Source organism: Pteropus medius, unplaced genomic scaffold, assembly GCF_902729225.1.
Source record: "Pteropus medius unplaced genomic scaffold, Ma_sr-lr_union100, whole genome shotgun sequence".
Classification (NCBI taxonomy): Eukaryota; Metazoa; Chordata; class Mammalia; order Chiroptera; family Pteropodidae; genus Pteropus; species Pteropus medius.
The window spans coordinates 30,568,982-30,586,708 of NW_024349800.1; the positions used below are offsets into that span (position 1 = coordinate 30,568,982).

At 31.8% G+C, this 17,727-nt stretch overlaps 1 protein-coding gene across 1 annotated transcript in view; it reads left to right on the forward strand.

The window, feature by feature from the left end:
• The window catches only part of PSME4 (proteasome activator subunit 4), an 83,640-nt gene that overhangs the window by 25,317 nt on the left and 40,596 nt on the right, over window positions 1–17,727 (forward strand). Inside the window, exons 5-20 of the mRNA XM_039887164.1 lie at window positions 1,097–1,246; window positions 2,456–2,519; window positions 3,068–3,142; window positions 4,275–4,397; window positions 6,205–6,297; window positions 6,798–7,063; window positions 9,560–9,746; window positions 10,494–10,583; window positions 11,288–11,352; window positions 11,622–11,772; window positions 13,447–13,545; window positions 13,784–13,853; window positions 14,328–14,395; window positions 14,986–15,201; window positions 15,795–15,952; window positions 16,950–17,045. Of these exons, the coding sequence (XP_039743098.1) occupies window positions 1,097–1,246; window positions 2,456–2,519; window positions 3,068–3,142; window positions 4,275–4,397; window positions 6,205–6,297; window positions 6,798–7,063; window positions 9,560–9,746; window positions 10,494–10,583; window positions 11,288–11,352; window positions 11,622–11,772; window positions 13,447–13,545; window positions 13,784–13,853; window positions 14,328–14,395; window positions 14,986–15,201; window positions 15,795–15,952; window positions 16,950–17,045 (1,971 nt within the window). The remainder of the gene's footprint in view (window positions 1–1,096; window positions 1,247–2,455; window positions 2,520–3,067; window positions 3,143–4,274; window positions 4,398–6,204; window positions 6,298–6,797; window positions 7,064–9,559; window positions 9,747–10,493; window positions 10,584–11,287; window positions 11,353–11,621; window positions 11,773–13,446; window positions 13,546–13,783; window positions 13,854–14,327; window positions 14,396–14,985; window positions 15,202–15,794; window positions 15,953–16,949; window positions 17,046–17,727) is intronic.

A 17,727-nucleotide genomic window follows, 5' to 3' on the forward strand; every position in this document is an offset into this window, starting at 1 on the left:
CTGCCATTTTGGACTAGGCGGCTACTCTCTTGGCCTCTGTTTCCTTACTGGAAACTTGATCATCACTGAGGTACTTACTGGTTTTTAGGGTGTTAGATAATTGTTAGGACACCTAGGCTTTTATTTTTGATCACTAGGCTAACAGTTGACTCTGAAAAACTAGGGAGGGGAATTATGTGTAAGAATTTCGAAAGTGGAATATGTTCTGCTTTAAAAAATTCTAACCTGTTGCACAGTGACCTAGCACATAAATGTTTGGTGAGCTCAACAGTAGTATTATAAGAAATTTAATTTTTCACATAGAGGAATGAAGTGCGATTCTGATTAACATAGATGTATAAATACATAATGAGATTAATAATATGATGGTAGGCCAAACAGCTGTATTTGAAAGGTTTCCTAACTTTTTTGGCCATACCCAAAGCAGAATTTCTCATATACTTTTTGTTATTTTAAACTCCTTAATGAATATTTGGTAAATTATACATTTACCTTCATTTTGTGTGTGTACACACTTCAAATTTTAGTTTTGTAAATCTTCTCTACCCCAGGGATGCACCTGGCCATTTCATAGAATTATAGACTGTTAGAGCCTATAGGACCAGATCATCTAGTCCAGTCCTGTCTTGTATACAGGAGGAATTTGTGGTCCAGTGAGGGTAAATGGTTTGTTCAGAGGTGCCTAGAGATTGATCTCTTTCTCATTTCACTGATTGTCTATTTCTTATATAGACTGGATTCTCTGTGACAAAATTTTTTCTATTGCTATTACATAGCACACAAGAAGGAAAAAAATACAACAACCATGTTTAAGTTTGTTGGTGATTTGAGTGACTTTGTATTGTATCAGAGTTTTATCAACTTTATAGCATTTTTCTTAGTCCCATAGACAAGAATGTACTTTCTTATCCTAAGTGTGTAACAGTATATAGAGTTGTAAAAATGTGTTTCTTCTAGGCTAACTTGACATTTGTGTAGTATGTGGTATGCCTTAGGAAATTCATTCCTCTCCTCCCCCTTTTTTTGTCAGTTGTATGTTAATGTTGTAGAGCTTTTAGCCAATGATCAGGTACACGAAAACCTTGTTTGTTATTAGATATTTTCCAGCAGATGCAACAGCTGAGATGCTAGAAGAATGGCGACCTTTAATGTGCCCTTTTGATGTGACAATGCAAAAGGCCATCACTTATTTTGAAATATTTCTTCCTACCTCCCTTCCTCCAGAACTTCATCATAAAGGTTTTAAGTAAGTATATACATATCTTGACAAATTCTAGAAGATAGCAGGAAATACAGATATATAGGCAAACTAGTAAAGCAATAATAAGTAAAAAAAATTTTTTGCTAACTGAACCATTATATTGATACTTGAAGTGTGTGAAAGCTAAAACAGTTAAATACAAGATTATAAATAGGGAATAATGCTTGTATGTCAAGCCAAGGAAATAAGGACTTTAAGAAATCAAAAGAGAAGGAATAATAAATGCAAAAAGGAATGGAAAATGTCAATCAGTAGTGATAGAAATGTTAAATTTCAGAGAGTTTCGGGAAAGGAAAAATGTTTTCCTAAAATCTGGTTTTAACCCTCATCATTTGTAGTTTTTCTTGGGTATCTTTTATAATTTTTTAAAACTTTTTCTGGTCTTTGCACCATTAAGTTATAGGTGTATAATAGACCCTAGAATGAAGAATATTTAGACTGTGCTTTTATAAAAAAGGGAAAAGGATGAAAAAAAACTGGAAGGGTAGTAGTAATTATCATTGTGTTATGGGTTCATGCTTAGTTCCCCCGACTCCATGTTTCCTAGAATGAGATGCCAGATCTTTTATTTCTTTCAAATCAGAAATTTTGTATATAGCTGTATAATTGTGAAAATTTAATTTTAATTTAAAAGTTCTAAAAACTTTGAATGTCTTTGACATTTTAAAAGATTGGTTAATAATATTCAAACATTTTCTTGCCCCTGTATTTTCTTCTGTTTCTTTATTTTGAGATAGTTTTCCCCTCCTATAATTTAATTGCACCTAATACTTTGTGGCTCATTTTTTTATGGAACACTTACTGTAGTGCTGTTTGATAGTGTAATTACTAATTGGCTTATTAAAGATAAGAAAGTAAGGCAGAGTTGCAAGAACATGTAGTAATAGGAAAGTATTAAAGGAGAAAGGCAGGGAGAGGAAGGAGAAACTTATAAACAGTGCTAGGAGTGGACAGTAATTACTTAACAATGAAGTAGAAGTTACATGAGATTAGTCTTTTCACCGTAAATAAATTGAAAGGAGAATATTCAGACAAAAATAGTCCTTTGTTCCATTAAGTTTGTAACTTTCAGTATTATTTTTTCTAGGTTGTATAGTTATCAGTAAGAATAATAGATTTAAAAATACAAAGGATACTTGGCTTTGAACCACTTTCTATAAATCTCTTGCTATTCATAACATTTTTCTTCTTCAGACTTTGGTTTGATGAATTAATTGGCCTTTGGGTTTCAGTGCAAAATCTCCCACAATGGGAGGGGGTGAGTATCCCATTTTACCTCTTATACTTTTTAGTTTGGAAATAAATGCATGAAATCATTTGATAAAGAACTTTAGTTCCCTAGAATTGACTGTTAGCCGTGTTATCAGTTTTTAAAATTTTATTTGCTGTATTCTAACAGAAGTAAATATGTTTTAATTTTGTGTAGAAGTATATACTTGTGATATAAAATACATGAAATACAAGGCCCTGTTGTTTGTCTCCTCGTACCCTCAGCTAGCACAGTGCCAGACGCATACTGGATGTTTTTTGCCTGCTTATTGGATTAAATTTTCTTTTTCTGTTTGCATTGTGAATGATGATTTGTCATTTCCCTTTTTCTAAGCATTTCAACTGCAACTGATTTTCAATGGGTGATGAGAATCAGAACTTAAATTTGGAGATTTTTAAAAACTGAGTTATAAACCATATATTAAGTTATGCTAACAATAGTTGCTGAAAAGAACAAATGAATATGGGCTGTGACTATGACATGTAAAAACAACAACAAATGTATTTACTTAACTGTCTTTTTTTGTTTACTTTTAGCAACTAGTAAATCTCTTTGCTCGATTGGCTACAGATAATATAGGGTACATAGACTGGGATCCATATGTACCAAAGGTAATTTAGAACATTTAGACATATACAATATTACTGACATCACTTTTATGTCTTTAAGAAGTGTGTTTTATGTACTAATTCCTAGCACAACATAAAATATTTTTTTACTGTTAATAAAAACATAATTTAGTGGGTGGATCCTTTATTTTTAAAAACAAATTGGATTATATCAAGATATCAGAAATCTGTGATTTTTGTCTTACCTGTAAGAGTGGGTTATTTTGAAAGTACTAAGTATATTATTCAGGGGTCATACACTCCAGCCTTCCAATGAATTCTGGTATTGTATTTGATTGCCATTATGGTGTGTTTTTAGATCATTATGTTTTCCTAGGGTAAATAAAATTAGAATGTCTCTAGGTTCAGTGTTCTTAATATCACATCTTCGCTGCTGTTTCACCTGTAGTAGAATCACCTGTGGAGCTTCAGGAGGGCCGGAATAGGGCATCCAGGTGATTCTGAATCACACAGTGACAGTAGAGCAGAGCTGGGGTCCACCAGAGGAAGGCAGATGCTCTGTTTGCCTTTGCTCATGCTGTCTTCCTCTGTTGCCGGCCAGTAGAGACTAAGAAGTAACATTTCTACATGTTTGGGCCCCTTATCTGTTAGTAATGACAGATTTAAAACATAAATTTAATTGTTTTAAAAAGTTTTTAAACAACAGATTAAAATGCAAATTTTAAGGGGAAATATCAAGTCAATGTTAAAATTTAGAGAGGAAAAGTCAATTGTCAAAGATATTCCCATTTTGTGCATTGTAAGCATGGAATGAGAGTATAGGAAAATATCTTTTTGTGCATTTAGAGAGACAGAAGTCAAAATATTTCATGTCTAACTGCAGTTATCTATGTTCTACTTTTTTGTTTTACTATATCTCATTTCTCTTGTTTGGGTATGTAGATACAGCTGCTTCGTATCCACGTGCCTATGACCTCAGAGTGTCAATTTTTAAAGTTTACAGACACTTATATATAATTTTTATTAAAGAATAAAGGAGATTACTAAGCAATATATAATTTGTTTAAAAACTGACCAAAGAGGATGAATCCAATAAATAACATTAATATATAACACTTAAGGAAAGAGTTATTTGGTAGCTGTAAATGTTCTTAATTCTTTTTTTTCCTTTAAGATATTTACAAGAATTCTGAGAAGCTTGAACCTCCCAGTGGGAAGCAGTCAGGTGTTAGTCCCAAGATTTTTAACGAATGCTTATGATATAGGACATGCCGTAATATGGATCACTGCCATGATGGTTTGTAATACATTATATTTGCTTTATATAGTTCATCTAAATTTTGTGTTAACCATACAGAAATTCTATATAATCACTTAAGTCAATTTTAGTGGCTTAGTTGGTCACTTGATTCTTGGATATTTTCAGCCCCAGAATGTAGTCATAATGTACCATTTATAAGTGTCCATAACCAATGGACCTTAAAATAATCAAAAGTTTAAAGTTTTGAGAGATTCAGAATGTCTGTGACCGTTTTACAGACCAGGAACCAGACTCATAGATTAAAGGACTTTCCCAAGGTCAAATTGAGAATGATAAAGGTGAAGTTAAAACTCAGGGTTCTGCATATGATCAGAATTAATGCATTTAGTGTCAATGTTCACATGAAACATTACACTGAACACAAAGATTATTGACAGAGTGATCTCAGTGAAGGGAAAAGTACAAAGGATTATTTTACTGACACATGGAAGAAAAGTAAAAATATATCCACATTTGTATTTCAACATTATCTTTCAAATAAGGATATGGAACAACTTGTTACTATAATTTTCTGGATTGTCATTCATATTTCTTCTATGGCTGTCTCTGAACAATCTGTATGTGTTATTTTCTCCCAGATTATGTTGTTGTTTGATTGGTTTTATATTAGTTGTTTCTGTGGAAAAGGGAGAATGGTTGGAGAAGTTTAGCTCCTAAATGTTATTGTAAGATTAGAAAAAAGAAAATTCCAGCTCCCCAGTTTTTGCTATTTCATTGTTATTAAAGAGTGAAAATCTCATTTTCTTTCTGATATGCAATAAGAACAAAATCTCTTGGATGCTTGCTCTTTTCTTACATAATCAGTGAGTTGGAACTCGTTTTTTAGGAGCCACAGAATTAGTGAGTAGTATCAGCCTTATTTTAGTTAAAATGTTGCTGTTCTTACACAGTCGTTCTCATTGGGAGCTTCATTTTGCATTAAATACGAATATTAAATATAATTAAAAATCAATGATGCTAAATGCTGTTACAATTTAAAATTTTTTTCTTGGTATTTTACTATGGAATTATGTAAACATGGATTTCATTTCAGTAGGAAGGCAGGTTCCTAATAAGACATTGTATCTTAGGTCTGTGCTGTTTATTGAAAGATTATCTTGAGACAGATCGGTAGTTTCAAGGCCAAGGTGTAGTCAGTCAGTCCTTTATCTCCAGGGCTGTTAAACTTGATAAAATGAATGCTAGCTTTTTCCTCATTTTCCCCCAGATTATGTTGTTGTTTGGTTGGTTGTTTTATATATTTGCTTTAGCAATAGATTCAGAAAAAATTTTTTCTTTTGAGTCAAAACACCATCACGTGTAACAGATCTACTATCATTTGAAACATTTAGAAGTGATAATAAAATATTTTAATGCATTTATGTAAATCTCACCTCTTCACACATCCTGCCATGAGAAATCCAATTCTCGAATCATTTGAGGAATGTTTTTATACCTGATGTTACCACTCTTGGTTATTTTAAGATGATAATCTTAGTGACAAGTTACTTGATTGCATAAGAGTAAAAGATACTGTTATCTTAAATTGAAAAATATCTTTTCAATTTTCTAATTTGGCTTCAGTAAGTTGCTCTTGTTTTTAGTAGAATGTTTTGAATTAATTTGTATGAAGTTCATTGGAAAATGATATTTACTCTTATTTAGAGGTAGAATAGATTTTTGTTAGTGGAATGATCATGAGCCACATAGAGATGTCTATGTAAGCCTGGGCCTATTAACCTTTTTAATTTTAATTATACACAGTATAATATGGGTACTGATATTTTTACTCTTATCTGAACAGGGTGGACCAAGTAAGCTAGTACAAAAACATCTGACCGGTCTGTTTAACAGCATCACATCTTTTTACCATCCTTCAAATAATGGGCGCTGGCTGGTGAGTGTTCATTTTTTACTCTAGGCTTTAGAGTTTTTTAAGATATGGTCATATGTAACTATTGCCTGTTTTGTAACCTATAATCCATTTTCTGTCCTTCATTTAAGGTTTGGCTGTATGTAAGTGATACAGTTCAAATTAAGTTACTGTGTTCAAAGATCATATATAAACAAATTAAGATAATACTGGTAAGGTAACTGGTGACAAAAATGCCACCAAAGCCGGAAATTATGTTTTCAGTTTTGTGTCAGGTTTTTTTGTAATGGCTTTTCATGGTGCTAGAAGTTAAAACTGAAATTTGAAACACATTTATGTTAATTATTCTTAATAGTTAATTGGTAAGAGTATTTTATTCTATCGAGATACACCGTGCAGGTCTTTGTAGTAAAATTATAAAAGCTATTATTTTTAAAGTCTTTACTTGAGAGAATGCAGAGGAACCATTAATACCTATGTGGGAAATAGAACTTACCTAGGACTTTTTGCTTCTGTGTCCCTAGAACAAGTTAATGAAACTACTTCAGCGGTTGCCAAACAGTGTTGTTAGAAGATTACATCGTGAAAGATACAAGAAGCCTTCTTGGTTAACTCCTGTGCCTGATAGCCATAAGCTTACTGATCAAGATGTTACAGACTTTGTACAATGCATTATTCAACCAGTCCTCTTGGCTATGTTTAGCAAAACTGGTAGTTTAGAAGCAGCCCAGGCTCTGCAGAATCTTGCACTCATGAGACCTGAGTTAGTAATACCCCCTGTACTTGAAAGGTAAGTGTGGCTTTACGTGTTTTGTTGAAGTCTCAGCTGTGGCTAGTTATTTTTTCTTCCCTCTTCTCTTCTGTTCTGCTGGTTTTCTTTTCTTTGGCTTCTGTTTTGCTATCTCAGTGCTTATTCCTGTTTCTGGAGAAGCAAGACATTTTAACATAATGATTACTGAGTGACTTGTTAAAGATTTATTGGAGAGAAAAGAAATTTGACACGAAATGGATAAAATAAGTATTTTGGATTATTTGCACATTTGAGTTATAAAGTTTCTGCTCATAAATTAAGCCCTGGCTGTTTTTTATTTTCATCAAAATGTGTCACTAAATATTGTGATCATGGCAGTGAAAGTGATCTTGGATTTCTGTTATTTCTTAGAATCAGTGATACAGAAGAAAATTTGGTGATCTTTATTATTTTCATGTATTTTATAATCTTATGTGTATTTTTTCTACACGGTAGATCTTACTGCATTCATTTTGTTTTTTTATGTTGAAACAGTAACAGAAATAGTTCTCCATTTGCCTAGTCACTTACAATATAGGGCCTGGTGTGCTTCCGAAGAGAGAGCTACACTCAATTGTTTTGAGTGTCTAAGAGCAGCTTTTTGTTATTCTTCTGGTGCCTGAACTTGAAACTTTATGATTTCTCTCTAAATGTCTTTGTCAAAAGTGGATGATTAGCTTTTAGAGCCCAGAAGAATCTAACAGACTGAGTTCCACAAAATTCAGATTTGTCCAGGATCCTTAGTGGCAAAATACAGATGACAGTCTATTTTCTGACTCACTGTTGATACAAGATAATTGGTCATATTTATTTGGAGGAGGGTGTCTGGTTAAAGATCTTGACTAAAATGGGGCTTCATTATTTGTAAATTTGAGTTGTTTATGTTATCTTGCCCTCTAGTCATTGCCATAAATATTCAAGTGAAGTTGTACCTCACTTTCTCAACCTCTCCTATTTTTGTGTGCACGGCTTGGGGCACTGAAACTCTTCCAGCACCTACAACTTAATTAGGAAATGGAATGGGGAAGTTAGGCAGTTTCTACTCTGACTTGAACTCCCAGTGTTCTTTACCATTTGGCCTCCATGGGGTAGCAGAAGCTAACAGTGGCAGGTCTCTTGATGTTCCTTGGAGAGGAGAGACTTCATTCTAAGGAGAGAATTTAGCTGTTTGCATAGTTAAAATTTTGACGTTTGGAGTGTTTTGGTGTTTCTTGAACTTCCCATTTGTTCTGTTTATATCACTGTTGTCCAGCTGACGAATTATGAATAGTGAGATACATTTTTAGTAGAAAGAATAATTTTCTTTAGTTCTCAGTTTTTTGGACAAATTTAATTATCAGCATATTGAATGGTGTATGCTTGGCCAAGATAAATATTTCATTGACGATATAATGACATTTTTTGAGACTATTTAATTGTAATTTTTGTTTTATTTAGAAGTTGCATAACTACCTTGTTTTAAAGCTTTTTTTCTTTTATAAGCACAAAAAGTTCTATAAAAAGTACAAATGTAGAAAAATATTTAGGCACTTAGTTTTATATCTCCTAAAGAGTTTGATATGTTTTCATCTTTTAAAATAAGCATAGGTTTGGTTATTTTCTTATCTTAGTTATAAACCCTCCTTTTTTCTTACTTAATTATAAATTTAGAAATTTCCCTTTTACATATCTTTTCTGATTAAGAGGAATTTAAAATGACTGCATTTTAGATTTTTTCCTCTTGTAGGATAGATTCTGAAAAGTGAAATCACCAAATCAGAGAGCAACATGATTGTTGTTGGCTCTTAAATACTTACTTAGTGATCAAAGGTTGCATTCGTTTTATTCCCCCCAATTTATTCACTCTAGTGTCAGGAATGTTATCAGACATTTCTGATAGCTGATTTCCAATTTTAAAATACCAATCTTTTTAAAGGCATAAAATAGAATTTCAGCATTTTATTAAGATAGTTTTCCTATAAAAAAAGATAGAGGGGAGTAGTTGTAACTTGTTATTCCTGAATTCTACTAATCTTTGACCATTAGATTAGATGCAGTCCTTTTGGAATATGGAAGTGGATTAAGATGGCTGGAATAACATAAAAATCTACCAGTTTATGTTCTTTTTCACTGTGGAATTTACATGGAGAAGGGTAGTAAGATGGGAGAGGATTGAGGAAACATGTACCTTTTATTTGTATAATTCTGTTAATTTTAAGAGCAAATATTCACTCAATATTCCGCTAGGTCTTTTGAGCTACGCTTCTCTTGCTCAGGCCCGTATATTTATCATTCTGTTTTGTATCTAAGTTATAATGGAGAAGTACACTTCTCCATCTGGAAGTGTACTTTCCCTTCTAATAAAGCTTTTCTTTTCTACTGTTAAAAAAAAAAAAGAATATTCTGCTAGCTACAGACCTTTCAAGCAAAATACATTTTATAAGTTTTGTATATTTAATGTGTTATATATGCTTATCTGTGATGGAAATTTTTTAAAATTCTGTTTCCAAACTGTAGAACATATCCTGCACTAGAGACTTTAACAGAACCTCACCAGCTCACAGCTACTTTAAGTTGTGTAATTGGAGTAGCCCGCAGTTTGGTATCAGGGGGCAAATGGTTTCCTGAAGGTCCAACACATATGCTACCTCTGTTGATGAGAGCATTGCCTGGGGTGGATCCAAATGACTTTAGTAAATGCATGGTGAGTATATTTATCATTCTGTTTTGTATCTAAGTTATAATTGTGAAAATGGACATCCTGTAATTTTTCTTCAAATACTCTTCAGAACATAATTCAGTGTAAATTTTGTTAATAATAACAGATATATCTGTAGATGTCCAAGTTTAGATCTGTGCACAGTTGATCTATATAACATCTTCCTTTCAAAGTAATTTACTGTAACCTATATGCATTTAATGATCATTTGATGTTTTAAAGCTTATTTATTTACTACTTTCTTTAAGCATAGATATTAAAAATCATAGAATATGATCATTTGTCCTTCCCTTCATCTACACTGGTAACAGGTGGCATAGCACAAGTTACTGAGTGTAAAATGCCAGATGCTGCTTATACACGCATCTCCTGACTTAAAACAATGATTCTGGTCTCTAGCTTTTGCATTAGTATTTACTATTTACCCTTAGTTGTTGTTACATGTTTCAGGTGGGAGGCAAAGTAACTTCTCTGTGACAAAAGGTTGTAGAATTTTGTGCTTAAACCTAATAAGTATATGAAAATAAATGCAGTAGAATTGTATTACAAAAATAACAGTTCATTGTGAAAAACCTTGAAATGTTCAATTCTAAGAGAAGAATTTTAAGAAAAACTGTTGTGGGATTTCCCTCAACATAATTTATTTGTATACTTTATTGCAGATTACTGTATACTTGTATTTTTGAACTAGAATTAAGTGATTTATGTTAAATTTGTTTCATTTTCCTGCAGATTACATTCCAGTTTATAGCAACATTTTCCACTCTGGTGCCTTTAGTAGATTGTTCATCTGTACTACAAGAAAGAAATGACCTCACAGAAGTAAGGATGCTTTCTGCTTGTAAAGAGATTGGTTAATTTTGTTCTAATTCTTATTGTATATGCATAGCAATATTTGATAGTTTGAAAGCAACTTTGGATAGATGCTAACAAATTAAAATTTCATTTTTGTAACTACAGCAATATCAATGGAGATCTGTGTCATCATTGCTATTTTGACATCTAGAGGTGTATTTCAGGGGTTTTTTTTTGTCACTTTTTAATGTTTTGTTACACAAAGGTGTTACACAAAGGTGGTGGTATTTTGTTTTTCCATCTTCTATTAGGAATAAATCTATTGAGGGGATTGGCATCTAATGAAGAGAAATTTGGTTTATTACTCTGGTTCTTTTAGAACTATTTTCTTTAATGCTTACTACTTTTGTCATTTGGATGTTCAAATAGTGAGAGATAATCCCTTTTACACATAAACCAGCAGTTTCAAACTGTTTGAAAAATGTAATTAATAATGAAAATGGCTGCTCTACTTCTGGCTTGGCCCTTAGAAAATAAGTTAATTCTTATTTTGGTTCCTGGAAAGTAGTAGATCGAGTTATTCTAAATAAATGATATGCCATGATGGTGTTGTTTCTCATAGTATGCAATATAATAATGTGTTATATCTATTTTGTAGGCCCTAATTGAGTTTCATTCAGAGTAAAATATCAGAGGCTATTTAAAATTTTTTCTCAATAACCATGTTACAGGTAGAACGAGAACTTTGTTCAGCTACAGCTGAATTTGAGGATTTCGTCTTACAATTTATGGACAGGTGAGCATGTACCTCAGACCCGCCCTTTATCTGACATTCAAAAAAATGTTTGTTCTGTCCCAGCAACTTTAGTCTATCCCTGCATTACAACCTGTATTTAACTACTACCCCAGGATGATGTTTCTGAAGTTACAAAAGGTGAATTGATTTGTGAGCCATGTACAAATTAAGTAGATATTCCTCGAATAGTCATGACAGTATTTAATCATCATCAACAGTGTTCAGCCAGCTTTTAGTTGCTAAAGTTATACTTTCTTTGCATTGTTTAGATGCTTTGGACTTATAGAAAGTAGCACATTGGAGCAAACAAGAGAAGAAACAGAAACTGAGAAAATGACTCACTTGGAGAGTTTAGTCGAATTAGGTCTGTCTTCTACGTTTAGTACAATCCTCACGCAATGTTCCAAAGAAATATTTATGGTAAGAATTCATTACTACAAAAAATTAAATTCCAATCTGTTAGTTTTATTTGATGTTTTAAAAATTGAACTTCAAGTTACTTTAAGTGTGTATATCAATGCCAGTATATCCTTTCTTTCCATACTAAAATTTGAAAAAGATACACAATTGATCCTCATTATTCACAAATTCTGTATTTGCAAATTTACCTACCTACCTACTTAAATTTATTTGTAATCCCTAAATCAATACTAGCAGCACTCTTGTGCATATGTGTAAAGTGGCAAAAAATTTGAGTTGCCCATGTTCCCAGCCAAGGTTGAATAAGGTGACGTGCTGCCTTCTTGTTTCAGCTCTCATACTATAAACAAATGTCCTTTTTGTCTGTTGAGCGCCAGATTTTTCACATTTTTGTGCTTTTTCTTGATAATTTTGCTGTCTAAAATGGCCACCAAGAATAGCACTGAAGCACTGTCTACTGTTCTAAGATAAGAGAGTTGTATCTAACGGAGAAAATAACATGTTTTAGATAAGCTTTATTCAGGCGTGAGTTATAAGTGCTGTTGACTTTGAGGTCAGTGTTAAAGAATCAACAGTATATATTAAGTAAGGTGGCTTTAAACAAAAATACACGTAAAACAAAAATCATCTGTTGATGAAAACATAACCAGAGGCTTGTAGGAACATAATTCTGTATTTCCTTTAGGAGCAATGGTTTTGTTAGATAGCAATTAGTATTTGATAATTCAGTACTCCCATCAACTATATAGAACATAACTATTGCAGATAACACAAATCGACTGTATTTTTAAAATTTAAAATTAAATACTACTTAGGAGAAAAGTTTTGGAAATTGTTTATGCTATCACATGATAGAAATTAAATACTAAATACAAAAATCTGGCAAACCATGATGAATGAGAAATAGTTTGTCCTCATAAGACATCTGTCAACACTCACTCGATACTGGTTGATACCTGTTATGTATAGTATGGTCTTTAATACCACACTTTATTTCCATTTCTGAGATTTCCTTATCTGAGATTATCACTGTTCAATTTGTTTATCCTGGTTAAAAAGCTAAACTGTCTTGCAGCTGCATGAAATGCTTACTAAGATTATGTAAGTATAAAGAAATTAACATAAATATCTCTTGTTTAAAATCAAACTCTTTTGAAAGGAATTGTTTGTAATTTTCAGCATTATTAATCCACATCTAGAGCGCATTCTTTCAATGAGCAATTAAAATTGTTCTGACTTGCTTGTAAAATTAAATATATTGCTTCAAGTCTTTTTTAGATTAGAGGTAAATGTTTATAGTTTGCAGTTGTCAGGCTGATAAAATATAAATATTAGATGTCCCAAAAAAATTTTGTTGTATTGGATTAGCCAACAATATAAATAAATTATATTTGCTTCCAGGAGCTCTTATTTTGTGTTTAGTGTTTTTGTAGCAAATAAAATCTTGAGCCTCAAATGTTTTGTTCATGTTAGGGCTTTATGCAAAGGTTGTAGACATGAATGTAACATTATTAAACACGTCTTTAATTCAATGGCTAAAAATTTCCTGCATGGTTACTTTGGTTACTTTTAGTGAATACTTTAGTGAATATCACTTTTTTTTTATGTTTTATAAGGTATGTAATTTTCTTAAAATGCTGATTAGACATTTTTCTCTTTTAAATATCATAACAGGTGGCCCTTCAGAAGGTTTTTAATTTTTCTATTTCACATATATTTGAAACCAGAGTAGCAGGCCGTATGGTGGCAGATATGTGCCGTGCTGCTGTAAAGGTGAGTTTTTGTTTTGTTTTATTTTGTTTTTTTAGACTGATGAATTAATGAATGGATAACCAACAGGTTTATGTAGTTAGTTATATTAGATGTGTTTGTTATACTTCAAATACATAGTTCTTTCAGTAGCTGCTTACAGCCCTTATTTGCACTGAAAATAGTGCTAATAGATACTTTGTGACTGTTAAATATTTGTGCTTTAAAAAAAAAACTAATATTTATACAAATATGTTTTCAGTGCTGCCCAGAGGAATCTTTGAAGCTATTTGTTCCTCACTGCTGCAGTGTTATCACTCAGCTTACAATGAGTAAGTCATGAGGTTATCATTCTGTATTTACAATTTTAAATAAATTTTTGCTTGGTTTTTAGAACTCCGTTGATGAAAACAGATTCTTTGAGCTATGCAATCTTTTAATTTCATAGTTTTGGGGGAAATTGCTCAAAATAAAGTATCACCATATTGACAGGTATCTTAGAAATTTTACTTTAATTAATATTTTCATACAAGAATCATTGAGTTTGCCATCAAAAATATCAGTTATTAAAAAAAATATCGGTTATTTTGTGATATGTAAAGGAGCAGACTTCTTGGTTGGTATGTTTTCTTGAAAATTGAGTTTCTACCTCCTCTGGAGGAAGTTCAGTTTTAGGAAGAAGGAATGAAAAGTCTCCCTAAAAGATTTTTTTAGCTATTAGAAATATAAAATATAAACATTTAAAAATGATGCATTTAGTTGAATACATAGTTTTTTTCCCCTGATACTTTTTTTCCCATTTTTAGATGATGATGTATTAAATGAAGAAGAGTTAGACAAGGAGTTACTGTGGAATCTCCAACTTTTGTCTGAGGTATTGTAAATCTTTGGAATAAGAAAATACTACTATGAAAATGTTGACTTGCTTTTAGGATTTTTTTTTTTTTTTGAAAATTTGACATTAAGTTTTAGATATTTTTGATACAGCTGCAAAGTATTAGATGTCAATTTCTTGTTATCAAGGGAGTGTGATTGTTGATTATTTTGTATTCAGTACTTGACTTTTTACTGATTAATTCTAATATGGATAACCCAGAAGTTGAAAAGATGTGGCCATTTTTTTTCTCTCTCTACATTCTAAATTTGGCCATCATTCAGACTTCAGTTTCCTTTATGGGTTAGTTCAGGAACCAAAGAACAGAGAAATCCAATGTAAGTGTTTGTTGAAGCAGATAGACTTTTTTGAACAGGATGTTACTGTGGCATGGCACATGAGAGCGCATACTCAGAAAATGTGTTTTTATCTTATTGAATTAATTGTTAGAATATAATTAAAATTCTAAAATGTATTAAAGTTATTTTAAGAAACAATTATTTTAGGCTATTTTAGTGGCCAGATATTGACCTTTGCATTAATTATTTTTTGATCTTCTAATCAAAATATCTTCACTGTTCTCTTTTTAGATTACTCGAGTGGATGGGAAGAAGTTGCTTCTTTATAGGGAGCAACTTGTAAAGATTCTCCAAAGAACCCTACATTTAACCTGTAAGCAGGGTTACACTCTGTCTTGTAACCTTCTGCACCACCTTCTTCGTTCTACTACACTTATCTACCCCACAGAATACTGCAGTGTGCCAGGTGGCTTTGACAAGCCTCCTTCTGAATACTTTCCTATTAAGGCAAGCATTTTCAATATTTTAAGATTCAAGAATATATTGGATTATTTTTCTATGGGTCTCAAAGTGTGGGTTTTTTCCTTGTGTATTATGGCATCACTTTTTTAAAGTAGATTATTAAAACTCATTGGGATGCATATATGTTTGTTTGAAGATCTAATTGGCTTTATTAAGCAATTCACAAATGGGAAAGGATTCTATCTAGCAACTAGAAGGGCACTCCCTGGAATGTTTTAAATTTGTACAGCATAGCACTGTAGCTAACTCTACTGTTCTTTTTTCTGTTTTTGTGTGAAATGACTTGGTATGATATATCTAACCTCTGTAGTTCCATATAATTTTATTGGGGAACTCAGTAGCCTCATATAAACTTACCATTGTTGTTATTATAGTAAACTAATATTTGAGTGCCTCTTTAGAGAGAGCTTTTTCAGGAGTGATAATGTAAGGGTAATATATTTTCATGCCTTTTTTGTGTGTGTTATTTGCTACCTTTGGTTTGGATTACTTATACATACACTTTTAAAACTTTTAAATTATGTATATATGTATTTTTTTCAACTTCTTAACCTGCTAAAAATGCTGGATTTTTCTAGGACTGGGGTAAACCAGGGGACTTATGGAATCTGGGAATCCAGTGGCATGTTCCTTCTTCCGATGAAGTGGCTTTTGCCTTCTATCTCTTGGACTCTTTTCTTCAGCCTGAGCTCATCAAACTCCAGCATTGTGGGGATGGAGAACTCGAAATGTCTAGGTTAGTTTTCTTTTATAATCAATTAGTATTATATAGTTGCAGATTAAAATCGTTTTGTGCCTTTCGTTTTCTCTATGGCATATCTGATATATTCATTTTCAGTGTGTGTTTTGAATATTGCAATAGTAATTATAAAAGCATTTAATATAGTGTTTATATCAGAAATTTTGACATAATATTTATACATTTAAAATAGAAAAACAGATTTTCTTTTTAGTTTGTTTTTAGTGCCTTCTACTTACCAGTTTCACTTATGCATCTTTTGGGAAGTATGTGTAGGTTTAGCCCCTTAGAAAGGAAATGCCTGTTTTTCTAGATTTAGCTTTGATTTTATTGTTTTTTTTTTCTTTTTTATTAATTCATATTATTGTCATTAATATTACTTTGATAAATATCGCTGAGATTTTTTTTTTCCCCCTCTAGGGGCTTTAATAAGCAACATTTATTTGAGACCATTACACTTTGGTAGTTTGAATCTTTGAAAGTTCCCAAAATAATAGTAAGAAAATTCCTGTGTCAAATATCAGGAAATTTTAATAGCAAATTTAGTAGAAATGGACTTATAAGAAGTATGATCAACTTATGTCAACTAGTATATAGTACAGAATTGCTTTTTTGAAGTAAATGTTTAGCTAGTCCATTTTTTAAAAATGGAATATGCTGGAAGATCACTGTAATACTGTTTTTCATTTTTGTTAGTGGTAGTGATAGGTAAACAGGTGATTAAATTCAGAATTGCTTCACAAAGGGCAATTGTCATTACTTGAGATTATTTAGAGCTTGTTTAACTATAAGCAGGTCTAGTATTACCAGTAAATACCTGTTTAATTACCTTGCACTATTAAGTGTGTAAACTTAGACGTTTGCCATTTCTTTGTCTTAATTTTGTATATCCCCACTTGATGAAGTTTTTGTACTTCACCCTAAATTCATGGTTTTTTGTTAAATCAGGTTTCGACATCTTCTAAAATATGGAAATACCTTTTATCTTTTCTAGAGATGATGTTCTACAGAGTCTGACTATAGTGCACAACTGTTTAATTGGCTCAGGAAACCTCCTACCTCCACTGAAAGGAGAGCCAGTTACTAACTTGTAAGTAAAAATAACTACTTTACATATTTTACTATTTTGCCACTTGGCATGTATTTAAGTCTTAGTCACATAATGAGTCACTGGTTTTGTTATTATTGATGTTGTGTCTGTACCACTCTAACTTTTGTCAATTGTTAGGCCAGCAATACCTAAGGCACAATTTAGGTCTATAAATTTTAAGGCTTATTCAGATTTTCATATGGTACCAGGATAACTTTCAGTGTTAATGAGTTTTAAAATATGAACTTGGAGATATTTAAGTTCATATGTTAGTTTACTGAGTTAATTAAGATATACACTCTTTAAAAAAGTAAATTTTTTTTTTGTCTGTAATCAGTGTTGATTAAGGATTTTGCACCAAAAAGAAACCTGGGGTGTTTTTTAATAAAAATTTGTTTAGTGTTATTCATTACGATTTTAAACTTTTTAAATCTGCCAAGTTACTTTTTTGAATTTAAGTGCTTTTCAGAGTATTATTATTTTGAATGAATGTCCTGATTTAGTCCATTGTTAGTGTTACCATTTAAGTTGAAAAAAAATTGTTTAAATGAAATGAGCAATATACGACTTTAGCTCACTTATTAAAGAAATAGCTGCTAGTTTCAGTATACCATCTTAAATCATCTTCTTGCAACATCAACATCTCATTGCTGAGCAATTTAATGAAAATCACGTAAAAATA